This window comes from Diplotaxodon limnothrissa, linkage group LG12 (genome assembly GCF_057381915.1).
Source record: "Diplotaxodon limnothrissa isolate DT_005_m linkage group LG12, D_limnothrissa_male_GT1.1, whole genome shotgun sequence".
In the NCBI taxonomy this organism is placed as follows: Eukaryota; Metazoa; Chordata; class Actinopteri; order Cichliformes; family Cichlidae; genus Diplotaxodon; species Diplotaxodon limnothrissa.
In genome coordinates, this window is record NC_140607.1 from 23,686,550 (window position 1) to 23,710,634 (window position 24,085).

Sequence of the window (24,085 nt, forward strand, 5' to 3'; positions counted from 1 at the left end):
TACTAGACTACTTTTAGTTAACCTCTCAGCTCAGACCTGTTCAGTCGAGGAATCTAGTAAGACTTTGAGTCCTGAATCATACATATAACCTTTAAGTAGCGTTTGCCTGCTGGAAGATGTGTCATCTGTGCACTCCATTTTCACACCAACTACACTCCCTCATGTCTCGCTGCTAGATACAAAACAGATAATGCAGTAGTCTAAATAAAAACATTTCATTAACATGTCAGTAGTCTGAGGGTCATGCGAGGATGTAACTCACATTGATTCTATATTTGTTTCAGGCTTTGTTGCCATGGTGATAGCGGCATGTGTTGTGAACTTCCATCGGGCTGTTGGGCTGCTGGTCATCTCCTTGGTAACCATTTTTTTCCTGGTCTGGGATTGGATGATGGAACGATATGGTGAGCAAGTGTGGGAGGCTCTTGCTCCTATCAGAGACCTTCTCAGCAGGAACTGGTGTGGGATCAGATGGTGAGAAATGAGGCAAATCATATTTCAGCCTTTCTGCTCCCATGTGCACCTTCTATGACAAAGGAACTGGGCACCTAGGGGTTGGCCAGGTGGGCTGAGAGAACGGATCTTTTCACCATAATGACACAGGAAGAAAAAATGTGAGGGACTGTAAAGATAGCATACCAAAAATCCCTCGTTGATGTGAATGATGTGCGAGACAGTTCAGCATGTGGAGGGTTTCTTAGTTTTCTAAAAATCACGGCATCCTCAGACGGATAAAGTTTCTGATTAGTGAGACTGACATGAGTGTTGCATTAAACACAATAAAATGATTTGCTGAAATGCACCCCACCTGGATAATTTTAATTTTCTTTATCTTGTAGATGGTAAGCGATGATTTAAATATATATATACACTGCTTTATTATTCATAACATCAATGCTTGACCTACAGTACAGCCTTTGGCTTATGTCTACAAACCATATTACATTCTTTTAAAATCCTGTTCTGTCTAGCAGCTTTTGCGATCAGAATTATGATCTGAATGCACTGTCATGTTAAAAACATAAATTCTCTGCACACTCCTCTAGTTCAGGGTTTATCTCTTTATGTCTTCATTTCTATTTGTGTCATTTCAGATATATGTGGTATACTGTATGACAATGACTAAGGCAGGACAAGCAGAAAAAAGGGGGCGGGTGAAATAAAGAAATGTACAACGTATTGCCAACTGCCACTCCCGTAAGAAAAACAAACATACTGTCACGGTGAGTTGTGTGGCTGTCAGTGACTGGACCCACGTGCAGGACTCGGAGACAAAACATTAACTTAAACGACGGCTTTATTTGCTGGAGAGTCACCTTTGGACGATACATAAACAACAACTTAAACTAACTAGACAGGAGATGCTGAAGGAAGACAACCATGGATACACACACAACAAACGTGGAGGACGCAACAACTGGCAGGGAAAAACACAGGGCTTAAATACATACTGAGGTGATTAGGGAATGTGAAACAGGAGGAGAGCACAGCTGGGACTCATCAGACATGACAAGACAAGGGGAGGCAAAACTCAACACATTGACATAGTACACAGACTTTCAAAGTAAAACAGGAAACTGAACAGACGTGGACTAAACTAGGGGATACAGTGACAGAAATCAAACCCAAGAGAATCAAAACACATCATGAAAACAAAGATAACTAATACAAACAGAAGTTTTTCTGTTTGTATTAGTCCACAGACTCAGGACCGTGACAGTACCCCCCCTCAAAGGGCTGGCGCCCGACAGCCCCAAACAAAAAAGGCACAAAGCACCAGGCCAGGGTGGGCGGAGGGGGCCCAGGACGGAGGGACAGAGACCAAACAAAAAACAAGGAGCACAAGAGACCAGAACAAACCAAAAACAGGTCAACACAAAACAAGACTATCCACGAGTCCATAGCAAAGTCCGGGAGTCGACAACACAAGAGCCGACAACACAAGAGCCGAAACAGTTCAGGGGGCCGACCATGCACACGGAAACGGCGGCGACGGGCAAACAGTTCTGGAGGCCGGCCGTGCACACGGCAACGGCGGCGACGGGCAAACAGTTCTGGAGGCCGACCACTCGGAAGGCAGTGGTGGCCACTGAGCAGGTCCGGAGGGCGGCCGCGATGCCAGTGGTGGCGACGAACTCCTTCCGGAGGCCGTCCCCGAAGGCCATGATGCCAACTTAGCGGCCTGGAAAACAGCTGGCAGAGGCGAGGCGGAACAGGTCGAGCTGGCACCGACGGCGGCGTGGCAACCGCAGGACCAGACGAGGCAGGACCAGACGAGGCAGGACCAGACGAAGGCGGAGCTGAAGCTGGACCAGACGAAGATGAAGACGCGGAGGCCGGACCAGACGAAGATGATGAGGACGCGGAGGCCGGACCAGGCGAAGATGATGAGGACGCGGAGGCCAGACCAGGCGAAGATGATGAGGACGCGGAGGCCGGACCAGGCGTGGATGACGGCAGCGGGACGGCTGCGGAACCTGACGGCAGCGGGACGGCTGCAGGAGGTGATGTGGAGATGTGCTGGCTGGGTCCTCCAGGACCACCAGCAAATGTGAGGATGTGCTGGCTGGGTCCTCCAGGACCCTCAGCTAACGAGGCGTGGGGCTGGACGGGCTCCTCGCGCCCTCCAGCAGACGTGGCATGAGGCCGGACGGGCTCCTCGGGCCCTCCAGCAGACGTGGCATGAGGCCGGACGGGCTCCTCGCGCCCTCCAGCAGACGTGGCATGGGGCCGGACGGGCTCCTCGGGCCCTCCAGCAGACGTGGCATGAGGCCGGACGGGCTCCTCGCGCCCTCCAGCAGACGTGGCATGAGGCCGGACGGGCTCCTCGCGCCCTCCAGCAGACGTGGCATGAGGCCGGACGGGCTCCACGGGCCCTCCTGCAGCCGACACTTGAGGCTGGCTGGGTTCTCCTAAACCCCCAGCAGACGAGGCAGGTCGCTGGTTGGGTTCACCTGAACCCCCAGCTAACATGACGTGAGACTGGACGGTTGACTGAAACAGAAGTTGTAGTGGTGGTCGCGATGATGGTCGTGCTGGGTGTAGTGATGGTTGTTGAACATGCAACAGAGCGGGTAACTGACTCTCAGCAACTCCTCTCCGGGGAACAGGGACGGGTACTGGGCCTGGTCGAACCTCAGCCACCGCCACCTGAAGAACAGATACAGGGCCAGGGAAGAGCTGTGTTCTGGCTGCCGTACCCCTGGGGGCCGGTGTGGGTGCAGCAGCTAGCTGGACCGCCGCTGCTCCCACCCGAGGAGCTGAAACGGGTGCAGGAGTCAGCGGGGTCTCAGTTGCCCCCACCCAGGGAACCAGAACAGGCACAGGCAACGACCGGGCGCCCACCATCCCCGCCCATGGAGCAGATACAGGTGCAGGGATGAACGGAGCGATAGTCTGCCTGGGAACTGGAACCGGACGCGGAGAGCAGAGCAGAGGAGCTGTAACAGTCACTGGGAAAACCAGGTTTATGGTACCAGACATGGTTCTAGAAAACCGAGACTTACGGCAGGCTGACCTTGGTAAAACCGCTATTCTTAAGTTGTCCAGGTTGACGTTAGCAGTCTTAGAAAAAACGAGTTCAGGGGCAGTCACAGGTGCTGGAGGAATTATACAAGCGGTATCTGAAGAAACTGGGTGTGAAGCAACATAAAACACAGTCTTACAAAACGCAGCCTGGGAAGTTGCACACACAGTGTCCAGGGCTACTGGCTGAAAAGCACGGCGCACAGAGTCATACAAACATGATCGTGGATCCGAAACTTTAACTTGAGCAACCACTTCTGCAGTGTTCAAACCAAGTATTTTTGCCAGCTTGGTAACAGCAGATGACACCTGGTTGGTCTTAACCTGGACAGTCACAGGACGTATAGTCTGGAAGAGTTCACAATGAGCAACACAAACAGTCTTTGAATAAGCAGACTCTAGGCTTCTGAAATTTAACTCGGGGGAGGTTATGGAAACATGAGGTTTATCATAGGAAGCCTCAGAATGAACTGGCTGGTGAGCCGCGTAAACCATGGGTGAAGCAACACCAACAACAGCCTCATGAGGTATAGCCTGCACAGCATAGATGGAATGTGGCTGGGAAATTGAACTGTCCCTGTTTAGTTTAGCAGTAAGAGAAATAGTCTTTTGAGCTGCATCTTTAATGTCCCGAGTGAGATCATGATTGTCCAAGTCAGAAAATTTCATAACAGATTCACATATATAATCTACATCTGGAAACTCACTATTAACTGATCCAAAAACAGATGGCTCGGAATCAACATAACCTGTCTGAGAATGGTAAATGGACTGGTTCTTATATAGCGCTTTTCCACTCTTCTGAGCACTCAAAGCGCTTTACACAACTTGTGCATTCACCCATTCACACCCATTCGCACAAGCACAACTGACATTCACACACATTCATACTCCGATGAATGCATCGGAGAGCAATTTCGGGTTAGTATCTTGCCCAAGGATATTTGGCATGCAGACTAGGGGGAAGCCGGGAATCGAACCACCAACCTTCCGATCAGTAGATGACCTGCTCTACCACCTGAGCTACAGCCACCCAAGAGAAGCAAAAACAGAAACCCCAGTCTTTTCAGAATGAAACCCAGAAACACCACTCTCAGTTACAGGACAAAAAAACCTCTTTTGACTCTGAAATAAGGTCATCTGATTCCTGAATATTCTCAAACTTTGAAGAAACAAAAGAGGGAAGATTAGAATGCTCAGAGTCCCGAAAGACAACCTCAGAGTCAGCCACCTTGGGATCATCAGTTTCTGTCTTTGCAGGCCCTGAGTTAACAGTCAAAAAGTTAACCGACTCCGAATTCGCCGGCTCAGAGCTGGAAATTCCCAGCGTGGAAGAAGCCGGGTGACAACTGTTCTGTTCACTCACCACGTCCAGCAGTTCAGAACTGGACTCGGGTTGCGGTGAGGGACGGCGACGACGAGAACGCCGCTTTCTCTTAGAAACCGGAGCGACAGAAAAAACGGAGTGTCGGAGCAACAGTGACTGGTCCCTCATCCTCCGACCACATTCCTGCCAGGCATGAGGCAGACGTGAGGGAGGAAGGAGTCCAATGCTGCGACTTCAGCTGCTGCAGAGGGGCTTTAGAATGCTCCGCCTGCTGCGGCGGCATGAGAAGGCTTGCTAGCTGTGACTGAGGCAGTGTGGATGAGGAGATGAGGGTGAATTGGGCCAGCTCCCGGGCTTTGACTGCCTCCTTAGCCTGGGTCAGCGAACGGCTGAACTCCGAGGCAATAGACAGCTTGCGCAGTTGAGGATTTCTGTCAAATATGGTTTGTATTGCATTCAGCCCGACTGAGAACGTCTGCAAATCTGAAGCGTGGCTAATGCGAGTCATCAGTCCGAGGATGCGAGCAAGGTCCACCTCTCTCTCGACGTGAGCTGAGTCCGCTGGGTCCATGTTATGGTTGCGTCCTTCTGTCACGGTGAGTTGTGTGGCTGTCAGTGACTGGACCCACGTGCAGGACTCGGAGACAAAACATTAACTTAAACGACGGCTTTATTTGCTGGAGAGTCACCTTTGGACGACACATAAACAACAACTTAAACTAACTAGACAGGGGATGCTGAAGGAAGACGACCATGGATACACACACAACAAACGTGGAGGACGCAACAACTGGCAGGGAAAAACACAGGGCTTAAATACATACTGAGGTGATTAGGGAATGTGAAACAGGAGGAGAGCACAGCTGGGACTCATCAGACATGACAAGACAAGGGGAGGCAAAACTCAACACATTGACATAGTACACAGACTTTCAAAGTAAAACAGGAAACTGAACAGACGTGGGGATACAGTGACAGAAATCAAACCCAAGAGAATCAAAACACATCATGAAAACAAAGATAACTAATACAAACAGAAAAACACTGAGTCCACATACTCAGGACCGTGACACATACAACACCAGGTGTGTGAGTGTGAGGGAGAGAAAGAGAGTGTGTTTTTGTCACGAAATGTACTTGATAATGAAGGTGAGAAGCTTCAATAATGCCCCCCAGGAGCCAGAGGCAGACAGAGATGGATCCAGGAAAAACCGGGCCATCTGCAGCCCCAAGAACGCTGAAGACCTGGGGCCAAACTTGTCAGCTATATCTGAGCACCCATCTCAGCAAGAGTAGGAGGGAGACCCGATGGTGCACCAATGGCCAATGGCTGGGAGTCCCAGGGGTGATGGGTAGCCAATGCCGCTAGAGGCCGGCCAACCCGGTGCAAGTCAAGATCAGGGTACCCCCACCACCACCCACCAACCCACCCCCGCTTTTCTTTATTAAACCTTGTAACACTGACCTATGAATCTTTCAAGGACCTAAAAAAAAAAACAACCCACTTAACTTCAACATAGATTGTAAGCTGCATCTAAACTGTATGCTTTCTTACTAGCAGCTTGTCACAAGAACACATCATTTGTTCTCAATGTAAATACAGTATGTGCGGAAGAGTTTAGAAGAGAGATACAACTGTGAGTGTCTACAGCCATCTGTAAAATATGGGTTTGGGCCACATTTCAGCTGGTGGTGTTGGGGATCCTGTCAAAATAACATTATGAAGTCAGAAAAGTATGATCAGATTCTGATCAACCAATCAACACCATCTGGAAAGTATCTGATTGGCAACAGCTTCATTTTTCAGCATGATAATGATGACAAACACACTGCTGATGCAGTAAAAGCATACCTGGATAGAAAAACACACAGTGGAACATAATCAGCTAAGGATTAGCATCCCTAGAGCCTGGACATTAACATTATTGAAGCAGTGTGGGATCATCTTGACAGAGAACAGAACAAAAAGGCAGCGTGTCTGTGAAGGTTCTCAGTCATCGTAGTCAAAGGAGCTTGCAAAGAAAAGCGTCTGGACTTCTTTAAGTTGCTTGAAGACGTTTCACCTCTCATCCGAGAAGCTTCTTCAGTTCTAAGGTCAAATGGCAGAGAGTCCCAGATATAAACCTAGTGGGAGTGACCCCCCACAGAGGGACAAAAGGACCCCCTGATGATCCTCTAATCACCTGAGCCAAGGTGGGAAACTGGGCGTGGGTCCCAATCAGCCAGAGTTTTGGGTGTGTTCATTGTGAAACCTGGCCCCACCTTATCATGCGAATTCATCTGACCTCAGGAATTCATCTAACCTCAGGAATTCATCTGACCTCAGGAATTCGCATGATAAGGTGGGGCCAGGTTTCACAATGAACACACCCGAAACTCTGGCTGATTGGGACCCACGCCCAGTTTCCCACCTTGGCTCAGGCGTCATCAGGGGGTCCTTTTGTCCCTCTGTGGGGGGTCACTCCCACTAGGTTTATATCTAGTGGGAGTGTATCTAGCTCCTTTGACAACAAAAGGCAGCCAACATCCAAAGATTAGCTTTGAACGTCCTTCGGGAAGCCTGGAGAACTATTCCTTAAGAGTACTTAAAAGAAATGACAAGAAGGCCTGCCAAAGAGTTCAGGTGGAAGAATACAGGTGGTCAGACCAGATATTGACTGTTAACTCTGGTTTTGCCTTATGTACAGTATTTTTATTTATGTTTGCACATTCTAGTAAATCACTGCACCCATTTTCAGATTTCCTAGAAAAACGTAAAGAAATGAGAGTTGGTTCAAGATTTTGCACAATAGTGTATTTGTTCTGTTTCTAAGCTGACACAAATTTAGGTATATAACAGTATTATACACATAACGTGGAATACACACTGCATACTATAGTGTTTGTACAGAGTCTGTGTGTTCTTCTCTCTGAATTCCTCCACTTCCCCTCTTTCTTTCTCTTTCAGGATAATATATATGTCAGTGCTCGTAGCCGTGGTGTGCTGGCTTGCTCTGGACACGGCCCAGCGGGGGACTAGACAGCTGGTATCTTTCTTCGGCTTGCTGCTGTTCGTCTTCTTAACACTCCTGTTCTCCAAACACCCCTTCAGGGTAAAAGACGGACATACATGCTTACAAATGCATAAATGCACAAATTCACACACGTATTTTTGCACATAGACAAATGTATTTTTCATGTGTGTTGCAGTGGTCTTGGCAAACGCTGGTTTTTGGGACTGGGCTGCAGTTTATCTTTGGCCTTCTCATTCTCAGGACCACTTTTGGTTTAGGTGCACTGCGGTGGCTTGGAAACAAAGCAGAGGTGTACACACAAATATATTTAAACACACACACATCCTTTTTTTAGTGGCTTGTATGGTTGCTTTTGGTAAATTTGCAGATGTAGCAATCACTGCTTTTCTAAAACAAATGTTCCTCCTGCATATATTTGACATTTAATCTTAAGATGATGGAAACACTACATTTAAAATGTAAAAAAAAATCATCTGTTACAATTTTCTTTTTTCTGTTGCTGAAAACTGAACATCTCTATGCAGGCGTTTATGTCCTTCACAGATACCGGATCAAAGTTTGTGTTTGGTGAAAGTTACACGGACCACTTCCTTGCCTTTAAGGTATGACGATCCAGTGAAACCGCACATGTGACTAAATGTGTTTAAAGGACAATCTAGTTTTTAATATCAAGGTATAAACATAACTAGAAGCATTACAAATATTTTGCTGATTGTGGACTCTCTGCAGGTGATGCCAATACTTGTATTTTTAAGCTCTGTCATCTCCATGCTCTACTACATTGGCTTCATGGCCTGGCTCATTTGTAAGGTGAGAATGGAGGAGAGCACAGACACAAAAAGACATGCTGTATAAGGAGTCAGATGAATTGTTTCAAAGCATTATTTTAGAAATAAGACTGTTGACTGTTATAGTAACAGACAGCACGGAATGAGAATGTATATTAATAATAATAATGATAATGATAGTGTTATATTTATCACATTATTATTATTATTGTTATTATTATTATTATTATTATTATTATTATTATTACAGTTTTCCCCTGTTTTACATTCCATCACTGATTTTTCCCCAGATTGGATTCATAATGCAGGTTACCATGGGAACATCTCCAGCAGAATCAATGGCTGCAGCTGGAAATATATTCCTTGGACTTGTAAGCAACTGTAACCATTTACAATAGTACACTAATATCAACTGTATTGATCAACTAATCTCAGTCGACTCCATTGTCTGTCCTCATCGTCATCTCTCTCATCAGGCCAACTCACCTCTCCTGGTTCGTCCATATATCAGTGAGCTAACTCTCTCAGAGATCCATGCTGTGATGACAGGAGGTTTTGCCAGCATCTCTGGTACCATTTTGGGAGCCTACATCTCCTTTGGGGTGAGGAAGAGGATGTGCTGAAAGGATGGGATGTGGATTTGAAGAAGTGTTGAGATTGTCAGAGTTAGGCATATTTGGAAAGTGTTTAGGCACCCAAACTTGTCCTGTGTGTGCTTGATTAAAATTTTATTCTCGTGAATAAACTAACAAAAACAAATAAAAATACAAATAAAGGGAATAAGGGCAGACACAAGGCAAATTCATGTCAAGTCTGAATAATTAAATGGGAATTGGGAAAGTGCTAAACTACAAGCAATGAAAAGTATACACAGGGAACGCAGCAGGAAAATACAAGAGTGATTGACAAGATTTAAAAAAAAATTGGCTATAAGAAGTTCAAAGACAACCTCACATGTGATAACTGGACAGCAGTTTAACAAGAAGTTTAACGAACTGGAAAGTAATACGTGAGTATTTTCAGAAATAAAACAGAAAACTTAAATCAAGACACAATTTCTATCTTCTCAACCTTTTCTATTGACCTGGGCAGCTTAAATTTTGCAATGCAGTGGGCAGAGTTTACCCCAACATCAAAAAAACCATCCAAAGTTATGCTCTCTATCTCGACCAGGTCTCTCTCTCAAAAGAGATTCATCTTCATGGCTGAATAAAGGTCACATTTGTTGTAATTATTAATGCTCAATTTCAAAGAGCAGGATGCAAAAAATAGAGTAATTTCTCATTTCATTTAAGGCTTGTGACTGAATTTGACAATTTGATAAAAAGAAAATGAAAAATTAATCTCTGCCATTTGTTGCCTTTCCTTTGAGGTTGATGCAACGCACTTGTTGACAGCAACAGTAATGTCTGCTCCAGCTTCCCTGGCCATTGCTAAGATGTTCTGGCCTGAAACTATAGTTTCAAGGTCCAATCGACCAGTCAAAATGGACAAGGGGTGGGTAGGAGTGATCACAGTAAACACACAGATAACTACACCATACAACATCTATTGTCTACTTGATTCAAATGGTTACAATGGTTTTCTACAGTTCAATCTTTAAATTCACTCTGTTTAAATTATTTCGCTGTTGCTTCATCCTGTCACTTCTTTCTGACTTCTTCGTCAGTGAAAGCAAGAATTTGTTGGAGGCGGCATCCCTTGGTGCATCTCGTGCAATCGCACTAGTGGCCAGCGTTTTAGCCAACATCATTGCCTTCATGGCCCTGCTGTCCTTTTTTGATGCTGTCCTCTCCTGGCTGGGAGGGATGTTCGACTGTCCACAGCTCAGCTTCTCAGTGAATATACACAAACACATACACCAACCCTCCAAAATAAACTTTATATAAATATAATAAAACACAGCTTGATGTGACTATTTTTCTATTGTTTCTGCTTCTTTGTGTCCCTTGTTTAGCTCATCTGCTCCTACGTGTTCATGCCTCTCTCCTTCATGATGGGTGTTTCCTTTGAGGACAGTTTCATTGTTGCTGAACTGATGGGCATTAAGACATTCCTTAGTGAGTTTGTGGCCTTTCAGAAGCTGTCAGAGTTGATAAACCGGAGGAAGGCAGGGGGGCCAGAATATGTGAACAATGTGAAGCAATACATTTCTGTAAGTTTTATTCATGTTCTCACTATTTCTCTTCTAATTTTTAGTTCTTTCCCTATCTGGTTTGCTCAGTATGATTAGTCACTGTTCACAGAACAGTGAATCAGTCATCTGTCATCACGATGCCACACAAAGTCAGCAGAACTTCACAGATATCAGTCTATCCAGTTAGGAAGGATAAACAACTGTGGATTCCATTAAAAAAACATTTAAAAAAAACAGGAAGTGAGAGCTATAACTAAACAGGGAAATAAAAAACATACAAGAAAAACTGTTTTGTCCTTGTCCTCGAGGACAAAGACAACATCGCATTGAGACAAAAAATAATGCTCCGTGTCTCCCAGTCACGGCCCGTGCGCCATCAGTGCAGATGCCAACATATCTGTCCCACACGAGTCCATGAATGTGTCCAGCTTTGAAATATATCTACTGCAGTTGTCCTTCTGTTTACAGAACAGTATCAGACCATTCATCACTTTCCATATGACTGTCTCCAGCTATGCTAGTCACTTGGCCAGTATCCACAGATACACGTTGTTGTTGAACAATCACCTGTGCAGTCACTGGCAAATGCAGATATGAGCTGATTGGTGGTATTCGATGCGTTTCGATGCTGCACTGAATGCTTGGAGACAACTTCGACAGTCAGGTGTCAGTCAATTGGGCAAGTGACGCCTGTGAATTTTCCCAGCGCAATTTTTTTGCTGAACACCAGAGGGTGGTATATACACATTTATTTACATCAAACTGTATTAGTGCAAATGTAGGCTTTTGGAATTCATGACACCCCCCCGCATACCTACAACTTCATGCGTTTTCTTTACTAGATTTATTTGCTCTGTTCCAGGTCCATTCTGAAGCCATTGCAACATACGCTTTGTGTGGATTTTCCAGCGTTGCTTCACTGGGGATGTCCATTGGAGCGCTGTGTGAGTGACACCTGTTACGAAAGCTGAGGAGAAAAAAAAAATAGAAAAACATTCAACTTCATGATGTTGGAAAAATTCTGAACTATATTGTAGCACACTATTTTTTGATAGTATCTCCACCACATGAACAGACTGGGGGGTGGGATGGAGGGGGTGTCCTTGATGTTTTTGGTTGGCACAACAAGGAACCCATCTGTCACATTTAAGGCAAGTTACAGTGTGTGGGCTGAATGGGCTTGTAGCTGCCAAATTCCCCTAACTCTCAAATAGACAGAAAATTATCAAAACTTTAAACAAACGCATTTATAACTATTATTATATAAAGTAATGGGACAAGTCTAATTTGTGTGCTTGTTTTCAGTCAAAGAACAGACCGTGACTATGAAAAAATGATTACTTTAAATTAAGAAAAAACTCCACATTCATTATTTTGATGAAGTGTAGCGAAGAAGTTACAAAGATGAACAATCATGCATTTCAACGGTCCTGACATTTACAATGACAAGGCCAAACCTGATAAATGCACTTTTAAAAACATCTTCACAATTTCTTCTCCAGACACAGCTCAGGGATCCTTCAAGTATTAAAGGACTGAAAATAAGCAAAAAGTCTTGATTATAGAAGGGTAAGAAGAAAAAAACTGTCAATTTTAACTTTTCATGTCATTCTGCTGTTGTGCTCAAATGTAACAGGACAGTCTAATATAATAGTAACTTGTCCTTGGTCTACAAAGGACAAGTCTGAGGTTTGGAAGCCATGGGCATCACCAGAGAATAGATTTTCTGATGCTTTGCTGGTCCTGTGTTCAGCTGTTTGTTTGTGGGTCTTCCAGTCTGTAGTTTGATCAGGTGACTGTCTCGGTGCTTGTAGCACTCCTGAAGCTCCTGGTTTGCTTTCACAGTATGTCTGGACTACTTGAACAGTCAATTTTATTATATTCATCTGAATCTGACCGCTGAGTTTAGCTCTATACGTGGGGCGATCGTGGCTCAAGAGTTGGGAGTTTGCCTTGCAATCGGAAGGTTGCCGGTTCGAGCCCCGGCTCGGACAGTCTCAGTCATTGTGTCCTTGGGCAAGACACTTCACCCGTTGCCTACTGGTGGTGGTCAGAGGGCCCGGTGGCGCCAGTATCCAGCAGCCTCGCCTCTGTCAGTGCGCCCCAGGGTGGCTGTGGCTACAATGTAGCTTGCCATCACCAGTGTGTGAATGACCGAATGTGTAAAGCGCTTTGGGGTCCTTAGGGACGCTATACAAATACAGGCCATTTACCAGGCCATTTTTATATGTGTCAGAATTGCTTCTTTCTCCTATCAAATCCTCAATAAGCACAGGTGAAACTCAGCTGCATCAATCTGCTACCGTTTGTTTCTCAATAACCTCCCACCGCCATCCTTCAGGTAAAAGTTGCCCACCACCTGTAAGGTTGGCTGAGTGATGTTGAGGGTTTTTTCTTTACAATAGGATCGTGTGATTCACCACTGTTGTCTTACCTGAATGTCCTTATCTTTTTATGTTGCACAGCTCACCTGTGTGATCCTTTTCCCAGAATGTTCCCACTATCTGTTTTATGGAAATAGCTGTTTTGTTGCCTATTTCACCCCCACTGAGAGCTCCTTCCCTCACACCTGTCCATGAAACAGCTTTTTAGGGAATAGTCCAATTACATTTGCACCTTGTATAAAACTGCCTTTAATTCCTCTAATCATTTTAACCCGCTGAACTACAGCTGAAGGTCTGAATTTCCATTTCACACTGATTGCTGGTTCAAACATACTGTAGAAGCACAGAGCCAAAGTTATAAACAAAATGTCCCTATGAAATTTAAACACCTAACTGTACGGCATAATTGTTCTTTCCCCAGCTGCCATGGCTCCAGACAGACGATCTGATTTCTCCAGCTGTGGCCTCAGAGCTCTGATTGCAGGCAGCATCTCTTGCTTCATGACAGCTTGTATCGCAGGTAACATCTGTTCTTCAGCCAGGCTTGATGTTCTCGGTAATAAAGTATTATGTTTGATATATTTCCTCATCAAGTACAAATATCTTTATTGGATCAAACAACTACTTCTACAGAAAGTGTGCATTAAATTTTCAGCAACTGTATATTAACCTTGTATACTGACATTGTTCTTAGTTCAAAAACATTTATTTTAGCTTTTACAACTGCAGAGTTTTAAGCACATTTTTAAATTTACTATTTAAAAATCAGTTCAAATCCAGCTTTTTAGTAAGTACCTGAGAGTTTGAGGGTTAAATAATACAATTAAGCATTATACTAACACTATATTTACTTACTTGGCATGTAATAATTTATCTTTATCTGTAAAATATTCCTTAATTAAGATTTAGTCATTATTCATTGTTAACTATTCAGGAATCAGTCACCTTAGTGTCAAATGTTTCTTTATATCCTACATGAAAATAGGCTATACAGGGAGTGCAGAATTATTAGGCAAATGAGTATTTTGTCCACATCATCCTCTTCATGCATGTTGTCTTACTCCAAGCTGTATAGGCTCAAAAGCCTACTACCAGTTAAGCATATTAGGTGATGTGCATCTCTGTAATGAGAAGGGGTGTGGTCTAATGACATCAACACCCTATATCAGGTGTGCATAATTATTAGCAACTTCCTTTCCTTTGGCAAAATGGGTCAAAAGAAGGACTTGACAGGCTCAGAAAAGTCAAAAATAGTGAGATATCTTGCAGAGGGATGCAGCAGTCTCAAAATTGCAAAGCTTCTGAAGCGTGATCATCGAACAATCAAGCGTTTCATTCAAAATAGTCAACAGGGTCGCAAGAAGCGTGTGGAAAAACCAAGGCGCAAAATAACTGCCCATGAACTGAGAAAAGTCAAGCGTGCAGCTGCCAAGATGCCACTTGCCACCAGTTTGGCCATATTTCAGAGCTGCAACATCACTGGAGTGCCCAAAAGCACAAGGTGTGCAATACTCAGAGACATGGCCAAGGTAAGAAAGGCTGAAAGACGACCACCACTGAACAAGACACACAAGCTGAAACGTCAAGACTGGGCCAAGAAATATCTCAAGACTGATTTTTCTAAGGTTTTATGGACTGATGAAATGAGAGTGAGTCTTGATGGGCCAGATGGATGGGCCCGTGGCTGGATTGGTAAAGGGCAGAGAGCTCCAGTCCGACTCAGACGCCAGCAAGGTGGAGGTGGAGTACTGGTTTGGGCTGGTATCATCAAAGATGAGCTTGTGGGGTCTTTTCGGGTTGAGGATGGAGTCAAGCTCAACTCCCAGTCCTACTGCCAGTTTCTGGAAGACACCTTCTTCAAGCAGTGGTACAGGAAGAAGTCTGCATCCTTCAAGAAAAACATGATTTTCATGCAGGACAATGCTCCATCACACGCGTCCAAGTACTCCACAGCGTGGCTGGCAAGAAAGGGTATAAAAGAAAAAAAACTAATGACATGGCCTCCTTGTTCACCTGATCTGAACCCCATTGAGAACCTGTGGTCCATCATCAAATGTGAGATTTACAAGGAGGGAAAACAGTACACCTCTCTGAACAGTGTCTGGGAGGCTGTGGTTGCTGCTGCACGCAATGTTGATGGTGAACAGATCAAAACACTGACAGAATCCATGGATGGCAGGCTTTTGAGTGTCCTTGCAAAGAAAGGTGGCTATATTGGTCGCTGATTTGTTTTTGTTTTGTTTTTGAATGTCAGAAATGTATATTTGTGAATGTGGAGATGTTATATTGGTTTCACTGGTAAAATAATTGAAATGGGTATATATTTGTTTTTTGTTAAGTTGCCTAATAATTCTGCACAGTAATAGTCACCTGCACACACAGATATCCCCCTAAAATAGCTAAAACTAAAAACAGACTAAAAACTACTTCCAAAAACATTCAGCTTTGATATTAATGAGTTTTTTGGGTTCATTGAGAACATGGTTGTTGTTCAATAATAAAATTATTCCTCAAAAATACAACTTGCCTAATAATTCTGCACTCCCTGTAGTTCAATGGGTGAAATATGTCATTACATACTACATAATACTGACAATTCATTCATTTTCATTCATTCATTCATTTATTTGTTCATTTCCAGGCACAACAAATACCTATATTGAACATAAAATGCACAAAACAAAAAACAAAAATTGCCTGAAAAAGGAGTGGGACGAAGAAAACTTATTAAATCCCACCCCTATACTCACTCATCAACAAAAAAACAAAAAAACAAAACAAAACAATATACTTCCCGCAGCTACGCCCATTATTGCATACAGTCCCATCAACAGCCCCGGGCGCATACAAGCATCTAAACTGCAGCTCGCAAGCAACAATTAGAGCCTTCATAACTGAATACAGAATATATAAATTATAAATTACATTACCACAGGTAACAGGCAGTAATAACTACAAGTAACAAACACACACATACACACATACATATACATACATATATATCTACACACACATGTACATATATGTACATACATACGCACAGTCTTTTTTTTTTTTTTCTTTTTTTTTTGAATCCATACCAGCAATGGTAAGAGAACAGACATTACAGAGCACACTAAAAAACCATCATTGAGTATACTGTGACCAGACCAACTGTTTGTAGAGAAATTTAAATCTATGAATATTTTTGCATTGTTTCAGTTGTAAACTCAGACTGTTCCAGATTTTCACACCACATACAGACACACAAAAACCTTTACGGGTTGTTCGAGTTCTGGGTAATTTGAATTCTCCAAATCCTCTAACATTATAAACCTTTTCTCGAATTTCAAATCTAGTTTGTAAATTTGCCGGTAAAAGTTTAGTAAAAGCTTTATACAAAATTATGGATGTATTGTAATTAACCAGATCCTGGAATTTAAGTAACTTTGCCTGAAGAAAGAATTTGTGAGTATGATCTAGATAACCAGCCTTGTGAATAATACGCAGTGCTCGTTTCTGTACTGTGACTAATGGATTAGTTGTATTTTTATATGTGTTTCCCCACACTTCCACACAATATGTAAGATATGGAAGAACCAGGGTACAGTACAGAGTACGAAGTGCATCTTTATCAAGGAATTGTTTCACTTTGTTCAAAACTGCGAGGCTTCTGGAAATTTTGGTTTTTATGTGTCTGACGTGGGGTTTCCATGAAATTTTGTTATCAATTACGACTCCCAAAAATTTGTTTTCACTCACATTATCAATTGGTACACCTTCAATGATAATTGGTAATTCTATATTATATTTTAAATTACCAAAAAACATTGCTTTAGTTTTATTTATATTTAATGATAATTTATTTATGTCCATCCATTTTTTTATTAATTGTAGCTCCCTGTTTACAGTCATTACAAGATGAGTATAATCATCGCTACTGAAAAATATGTTGGTGTCATCTGCGAACAGTATGAGTTTAAGTACTTGAGAAACATCAAAAATATCATTTATGTATACATTGAAAAGTTTTGGTCCCAACACTGACCCTTGGGGAACACCACATGTAATACCAAGTTTCTCTGAATGGTAATGCCCTATGCTAACATATTGTTCCCGACCCGTTAGATAACTTTTTAACCAGTTACCAGCTTTCCCTCGAATACCATATCTTTCCAATTTATCCAGTAAAATTGAGTGATTAATTGTGTCGAAGGCCTTTTTGAGATCAACAAAAATACCAACTGCATATTTATTTTTGTCCAGTGCATCAGTAATTTCTTCTACTGCCTCAATTATCGCCATTGAAGTGGTTCTTTGTGTTCTGAAACCATACTGACCAACATTTATTATTTGATGTTTTTCAAGGAATTTTTGTAATCTTGAATTAAAAAGTTTTTCTAGAATTTTTGAGAATTGAGGCAGTAGAGAAATAGGCCTATAATTGGTAAAACTATGTTTGTCATTACTTTTATATAGTGGTATTACTTTCGCAATTTTCATTTTTTTTGGAAAACAACCGGACTGAAATGATAAATTACAGATATATGTTAAGGGACTAGCAATATTCAGAATAACCTGTTTAACTACAGACATATTTATGTCGTGATAATCCATTGAAGACTTAATTTTACATTCTAATGTGATATTTATTACTTCTTGCTCATTTGTAGCTGAGAGGAACAGTGAAAAGGGATTTGATTTTATATTGCTGATATTTTCATTTTTATGACACGGGATGTCTGCTGCTAGTTCAGGGCCAACATTTATGAAGAATTTATTGAACCCATCGACAATATTACTCATGTTGTGATTTTCACCATTTGCATCAGTAAAATATTCAGGATATGATGTTCCAGAAGCTCCTTGTTTAATTAAGTTGTTTAACACATCCCAAGTTCCTTTTATATTGTTTTTATTTTCATATAATCTTCTTCTATAATAAAGTTGTTTGCTCGTTCTTATAATATCAGTCAATTTATTTCTATATGCTTTATATCTTTGTTCCACTTCTTTTGTTTTTACTTTGATAAACTGTTTATACAGATTGTTTTTCTTTTTGCAAGCATTAATAATTCCTTTTGTGAGCCAAGGACTTTTTATCTTTTTTTTCTTTGTCATGTGTTCGTTTACAGGACAATGTTTATTGTACCACATAGTAAAAATATCTAGGAAATTGTCATAAGCCTTGTCCACATCTGACTCTTCATACACCGAACTCCAATCTTGTTGTGCTAAATCGAAATTGAAGGCATGAATTGCTTCTTCATTTATTGTTCGCTTTGCTATCATGATCTTGGTATCTATTTTTTTTAAATCACAGTCACACAAAGTAAAAACTGGTAAGTGGTCAGTTATATCACAGACAAGCAGGCCACTATTAATTTGGAAATCCATGACATTAGTAAAAATGTTGTCAATAATAGTGGCGCTATGTGATGTTATTCTGCTTGGCTTTGTTATTGTTGGATATAGTGATAAGCTGTACATCGTGTCAGTAAAATCATCAATGGCTTTTAACCTTGTTGGGTTTAGCAAATCAATATTAAAGTCACCACAGATAAATAGTAATTTTTGGTTCACCGAAGCAAACGTTTTTTCTATCCATTCATTAAAAGTGTCAATACTTGAACTGGGTGTCCGATATATACAACTTATTATAACATTTCTCTTTTTTTCATTCATGATCTCAATAGTCAAACATTCCAAAATTCCATCAATAGCCATAGACATAGTTGTTACAACATTATATTTTATAGAGTTATGAACATATATAGCAACCCCGCCGCCCGCCTTATTTAATCTATTCATGTATTTTAAATCATATCCATTCAAACAAAAATCTATTCCTTTATCGACATTGAACCAAGTTTCAGTGATGGCTATAATACTAAAGGGGCGAGAAAATTGTTGCAAATAGTCCTTAATGAAATCAAAATTAGAGTACATACTTCTGCTGTTAAAGTGAATTAATGAGAGCTTCCCGTCTAGGTTAATTTCTTTTTCATATTGTTCCTGAGTGAAATAATTACAATTTTTAACAAAAGTAGAGAGAAAGTTACTTCCAGAATCTATTTCTGGATCTATTATATTATGCTCCTTATATTCACAATCTAGATCAATTACTTTCTGTTGAAGAATTAATTTCAACATGTCCATGTCATTTCCTGGTGTAATTAGAGATGTTGGTGTATTTATCATTTGATTGTCATTAGAGTTATATATTACCTCGATACATTAGTGTCAGTTGTACTTGTCCAGATCCTCCATGTTCCTCACTATCAGTACTTTTGCCTCTTCTGGTGTCCCGTTTAGCTTAATGAAAATCTTACAGTTTGTTACCCATGTATGTTGTATTTTACCATTCTTCTTCAGTTGCCTTGCCTTCCTCGCGATGTCTGCGTTTTTTCGTGTCAGATGCTCATTAATGAAAACATCCGTGCCTTTCAGTTTGCGTCCTTGTTTCAGCACTGCGACCTTGTTCTTCCGATTGACAAATCTCATAACGACGGCCGGCGGTCTGTCACAATACACAACAAGAAACATTTATTGATAGTACACTAAAATATACACTTTGCAAAAATGTACATTTTAAAGTACTTTTGATCAATCTTCAACATTTCTGCGTACAATTTAATAAGTACTTTCAATTTATCTTCATCTGCATCTTTATGTGCATTTTTATACAGTGATCTGGCATAACAGAATTATTTTTAAACTGTAACATTTTGAGCTACATTGAATTGATTCCTAAATCTTTAAATCTTCCAAATGTATCTGTTTGGCATATTTTATAAAAGCAAATAATAAACCTACATACATAACATTTAAAACCACAACTCGGATTTTTGTTTTGTTTTAGGTATGTTGTACATCCCTGATTCTGAGTGCCCACATTTGCTGAGTGTAGAGTTCAACAACACCAGCATGACCAACAGCTCACAGATGCACGCCTGCTGCACAGAGCTGTATAACAGGTGTGTGTGTGTTTATTACTGTTTATTACTGTTGCCCAGTTAAAACGATATTACAACTCACTCATCTGACCAAGTGGACATTTTCTCGTGCATGTGTGTGTGTTTCATTTGCAGTGTGACAGTGTATGAGCCATGGAACGTGACAACAGGGGACGGATTCAGTCAGAGCAGTCTGCTGGGCTGCTGCACGCTCACGCCGTCTGAACTTTTCAACTGCAGCCTTATGCTGTAAATCACACACTCCAGTGCTACAGAGATGTGCTGTTTACAGGTTAAATCCTTTTTAGGGTGTTTTCCTTTTTTTAAGTTAAGTTTTCTTTCACAAAAAAAACTTAAAAATGAAACATGCCAAAAACGTCCTTTTACCCACACTTTTTGCATTGTTTTATAATGATAGTTTAAAATATAGTGGCTTTTTTGTCATATATCCTTTTCTTACTTCTATTACTATATAGTTTGAAAATAATACATTTGCACTTTAATATTTCTTTTTTTTTTTTTTTACTTTTATTTTGTTTCTACGTTGTAGCAATCATTATGTAAACAATCATTTCAAACTGCTCTGATGTGATTGATATTTTCTATGTCTGTACATGTGTTTCTAAAGCTTGTCAGTTTCTAAATAGTGCAAAAATCTCATGGTACAAAAAACTATATCAGAGTCATTTCCAGCACAAAAATGAGAAAAACTTGCAAAACCTGCTTAATTACAAGCTTGACAGAGAGGATCTAACCTATAACAACTTGATCCTGCCTTGCCTGGAGTGGTGAACTTTTCAGTAATGGCACACTGATTAGCCACTAGATGTCACTGGTGTCTTTTGGTTCCTGTTTAGCAACCTAAACGCTGGATATATCAGGTCATTATGTAGGCACACTGGTTTGACTGGCAGATTGTCCAAGAATCTGGCTCATTACAGCTTTACTGAATTGCTAAAGCACTAAATCCCACTCTGAGAGGCACATGGTCATATTTATTTTTTGTAATGCTCTCTTAATAATACCTATTTTCACAGTGAGAGACTTCCAATGCCTTCCAATTAAACACAAGTAAAACAACCATCTCAGTACTTACACTCAGTTCCTCAAAACTGTTAAAACCAATACAATACAATACATATATGCACCCATTTTCAGCAGATTCTCTATGGCTTCTATAACCAGGACATTGAGACCAGGAGACTCTTCTGTTCTCCCAACAACAACAGGTTCTCATTATTGACAAAGTCCTTTAAAAACACATTTCTTGAACACATAAACATAGATGCAAAATTTGAAGGAATCAGCGGGAATTGGCATGTTCCCAAGCAACACTTTGTCCTATTTGAGCAGGAAACACGTCAAAGCCTGGTGTCTGGTCTCAAGGTGCACAAAGACTTGTAACTTTGGCTAACCAGGAATGTTTAAAGTTACTGGATTTTCATTAATTAACTCTGGATCTTTTTTGCTGTAATGTATTTTTTCACTCCGTGCGTTCAAGATTGCCTCTGGCATTTGCACACTGTAAACATGTTTGCCTATATCTTTGTAATAAAGTGCTTTTTATTCATTCATTCACAGTTAGCTGGAAAATCTGTACGTCAAATCTGTTTTTGATCTAGCTGGTAGTCATATCCCAGAGTTTTTACCCTCTCTGTCTGTATGATCAGAAAACAACGTTGGATTTTTTTAGCAAAGATAAAAAATGTTGAGTTAAATATGATCTTGCCAGAAGTCGCATTCGAAGTGAGTGTAATCTGAAAATGTGATTCTGAACTGTACGGTTTTGAGAAAAACGATGGGGGATTTCAGGAAATGTGAAACAGAACAAAGAGGAAGGTATCATGGCTGTACATTTACAACATCTGCATGTGTGAGATGAGCATGCAATTATGGAGATCACAAATGACAGTCTCTTCATTAATTCCAGCACAAGCAAAAGGTCAGATGGCTCCCTTCTCGGTGGGCAGGAGGTGTGTTCACATGTGCGAATTTCACACACCCACAAAGAGGGAACATTGAACTCAGCCATGAGACACTGACACATAGGGCATGTTTAGGCTCCATCTTAACATTTGCACCTCTAAAAAAAAAGAAAACATGCATCGTTCATTTTGTCTTCATTTTCAGGGAAATCGGTGTGTTTAAAACAACGAGCCGTTTAGTTTAGACGACTTTTCTGCATCTGTAATATATAACAAAAGGAGACAATTTACATTTTTCCTTGTTAACTAATTATAGGAATAATCTCACCAATTTAATAACATTTTTCTTTGGCACACCATGACCAGCTATGTTTAGCTGAGTTTACTGTCACTGGTCAAAGAAATGCATGTTAAAAAAATATTCTGGTTTTATCCAGGTACTGAAAAACAGCTTTGTGGCTAATACTGGCATATTAAAAAAATATTATGGCACATTATTTTTTTTTTTATGAGCTAGTTTAAAGATATTCAAAAAGAAGTGAAATTAGTAAATATCTTTGGCTGCTCTAAAAGATGCACACACACACCCACACACCCACACACACACAAACAAACAAACCATCAAATGGAGAGAATAAACTCACCCTACAAGTTTCTTCTCCTTGAATCCTCTGAGATTTAAATCATTTTCATTTTCAAAACACGTTAATCAAACTTATCGTACAATAAAGTAAGAAAGATCTGATCTAAAAATGAGGCTGTGTATATTTACTGTATATAGCAGACATTCAGCAGCCCTCTTTGTACAGCCAAGTTCTCCCTCTAACTTAATCAGTTCTTAAAAATTGTTTTGTAACACTATGCATGGTTTGCTGGAAGGCTGTGTGGAAATTATATCATATATATCCAATTGTACATATATATATATTTAACAACCTAACTATGGGTTTTTAATCTGACTTACTTACCGAACTTACTTTGTGTTTGAGAGCTTTATCATCAAATCTGTAACAAATTTCACTCTTTAACTTGTATGTTTAGTTGATTTGAGTGTGAGGTTTTTCTCAATGTATTTTTTTTATTATTTCTTTTATAAAATGTAATAATTAAAACAGAATCAGAGATATATTCTACTCTTAAATCAGGATTGGCATCAAAGCATATCAACTGAACAGGAAACCAACTTTGACCAGGGGGGCAAATTTAGCTTATTATTTCATTAAGAAACATTTTTTAAAAAGTGAAAATTTATTTGCAGTCACACAAAATGTGCAGAGGCACAAAAGGTAAATGTACATTTAAACCAGTGCCATAAAAGTTAATCCCACATAATCATACACTGGGCCACCTTTACAGACGTGCACAAAATTCAAACATGCACAACTTGCTTTAAATCACATTATGAACAAGTATCCACACACGTGTGGTGTGCTCACAGAGAAACAAAGAGCCATAGTTATGAAAGCTATAAAAGTGCAAACGTATGTGTCGTTGACTGCATAGCGTGCAAAGCAGGAGAGACATTTTCTCTAGGTGCCGATTTGGATTGATGATCTCACCACACACTGAGATGGTTGGGGTCGCTAACTGTAAGTTCAGAACATCCTCAACACGTTTCCATTTATTTAACAATTTTCATGTGAGACCGTGCATGAATTGATGAATGACCTCCTCTGAGTTTAAAAGAAACTTGAGTACTAACAAGAGTCTCACTTTCAAAGGCCCACAGGCTCCAAAGTCCTCCTCAAACATGCTCCAGAACTGCTGCACATTCACGAAGCTACTATTAACTGAATTGTAAACTTGAGCTGTTAATTGTTAAAAATCTTAGATTTTACTTTGGGTTAGGGTTCTTTTAGCACCATGAATCTAGCATTTAAGTTAGCTATTGGAAAACTAATGCTAGCTATCCGTTATCAAGCTACAGTTAGCTAAAACGTTTCCAAACACAGCTCTACTTTTAACTTTGAATATTATAACAGCCTAAAATTTATGTTTAGATATTTGACTTATCTAAACATCTACTCCGTGTAAATGTAACCATAGTGAA

At 40.9% G+C, this 24,085-nt stretch overlaps 1 protein-coding gene across 1 annotated transcript in view; it reads left to right on the plus strand.

The window, feature by feature from the left end:
• Nucleotides 1–20,363, plus strand: part of LOC146621361 (solute carrier family 28 member 3-like) — a 46,457-nt gene extending 26,094 nt beyond the window's left edge. Inside the window, exons 4-17 of the mRNA XM_085367358.1 lie at nt 285–474; nt 7,800–7,944; nt 8,042–8,155; nt 8,391–8,468; nt 8,596–8,676; nt 8,945–9,025; nt 9,131–9,256; nt 10,027–10,151; nt 10,324–10,492; nt 10,612–10,809; nt 11,654–11,735; nt 13,597–13,695; nt 20,017–20,131; nt 20,246–20,363. Coding sequence (XP_085223484.1) covers nt 285–474; nt 7,800–7,944; nt 8,042–8,155; nt 8,391–8,468; nt 8,596–8,676; nt 8,945–9,025; nt 9,131–9,256; nt 10,027–10,151; nt 10,324–10,492; nt 10,612–10,809; nt 11,654–11,735; nt 13,597–13,695; nt 20,017–20,131; nt 20,246–20,363 — 1,721 coding nt within the window. The remainder of the gene's footprint in view (nt 1–284; nt 475–7,799; nt 7,945–8,041; nt 8,156–8,390; nt 8,469–8,595; nt 8,677–8,944; nt 9,026–9,130; nt 9,257–10,026; nt 10,152–10,323; nt 10,493–10,611; nt 10,810–11,653; nt 11,736–13,596; nt 13,696–20,016; nt 20,132–20,245) is intronic.
• Nucleotides 20,364–24,085: the final 3,722 nt, after the last annotated feature.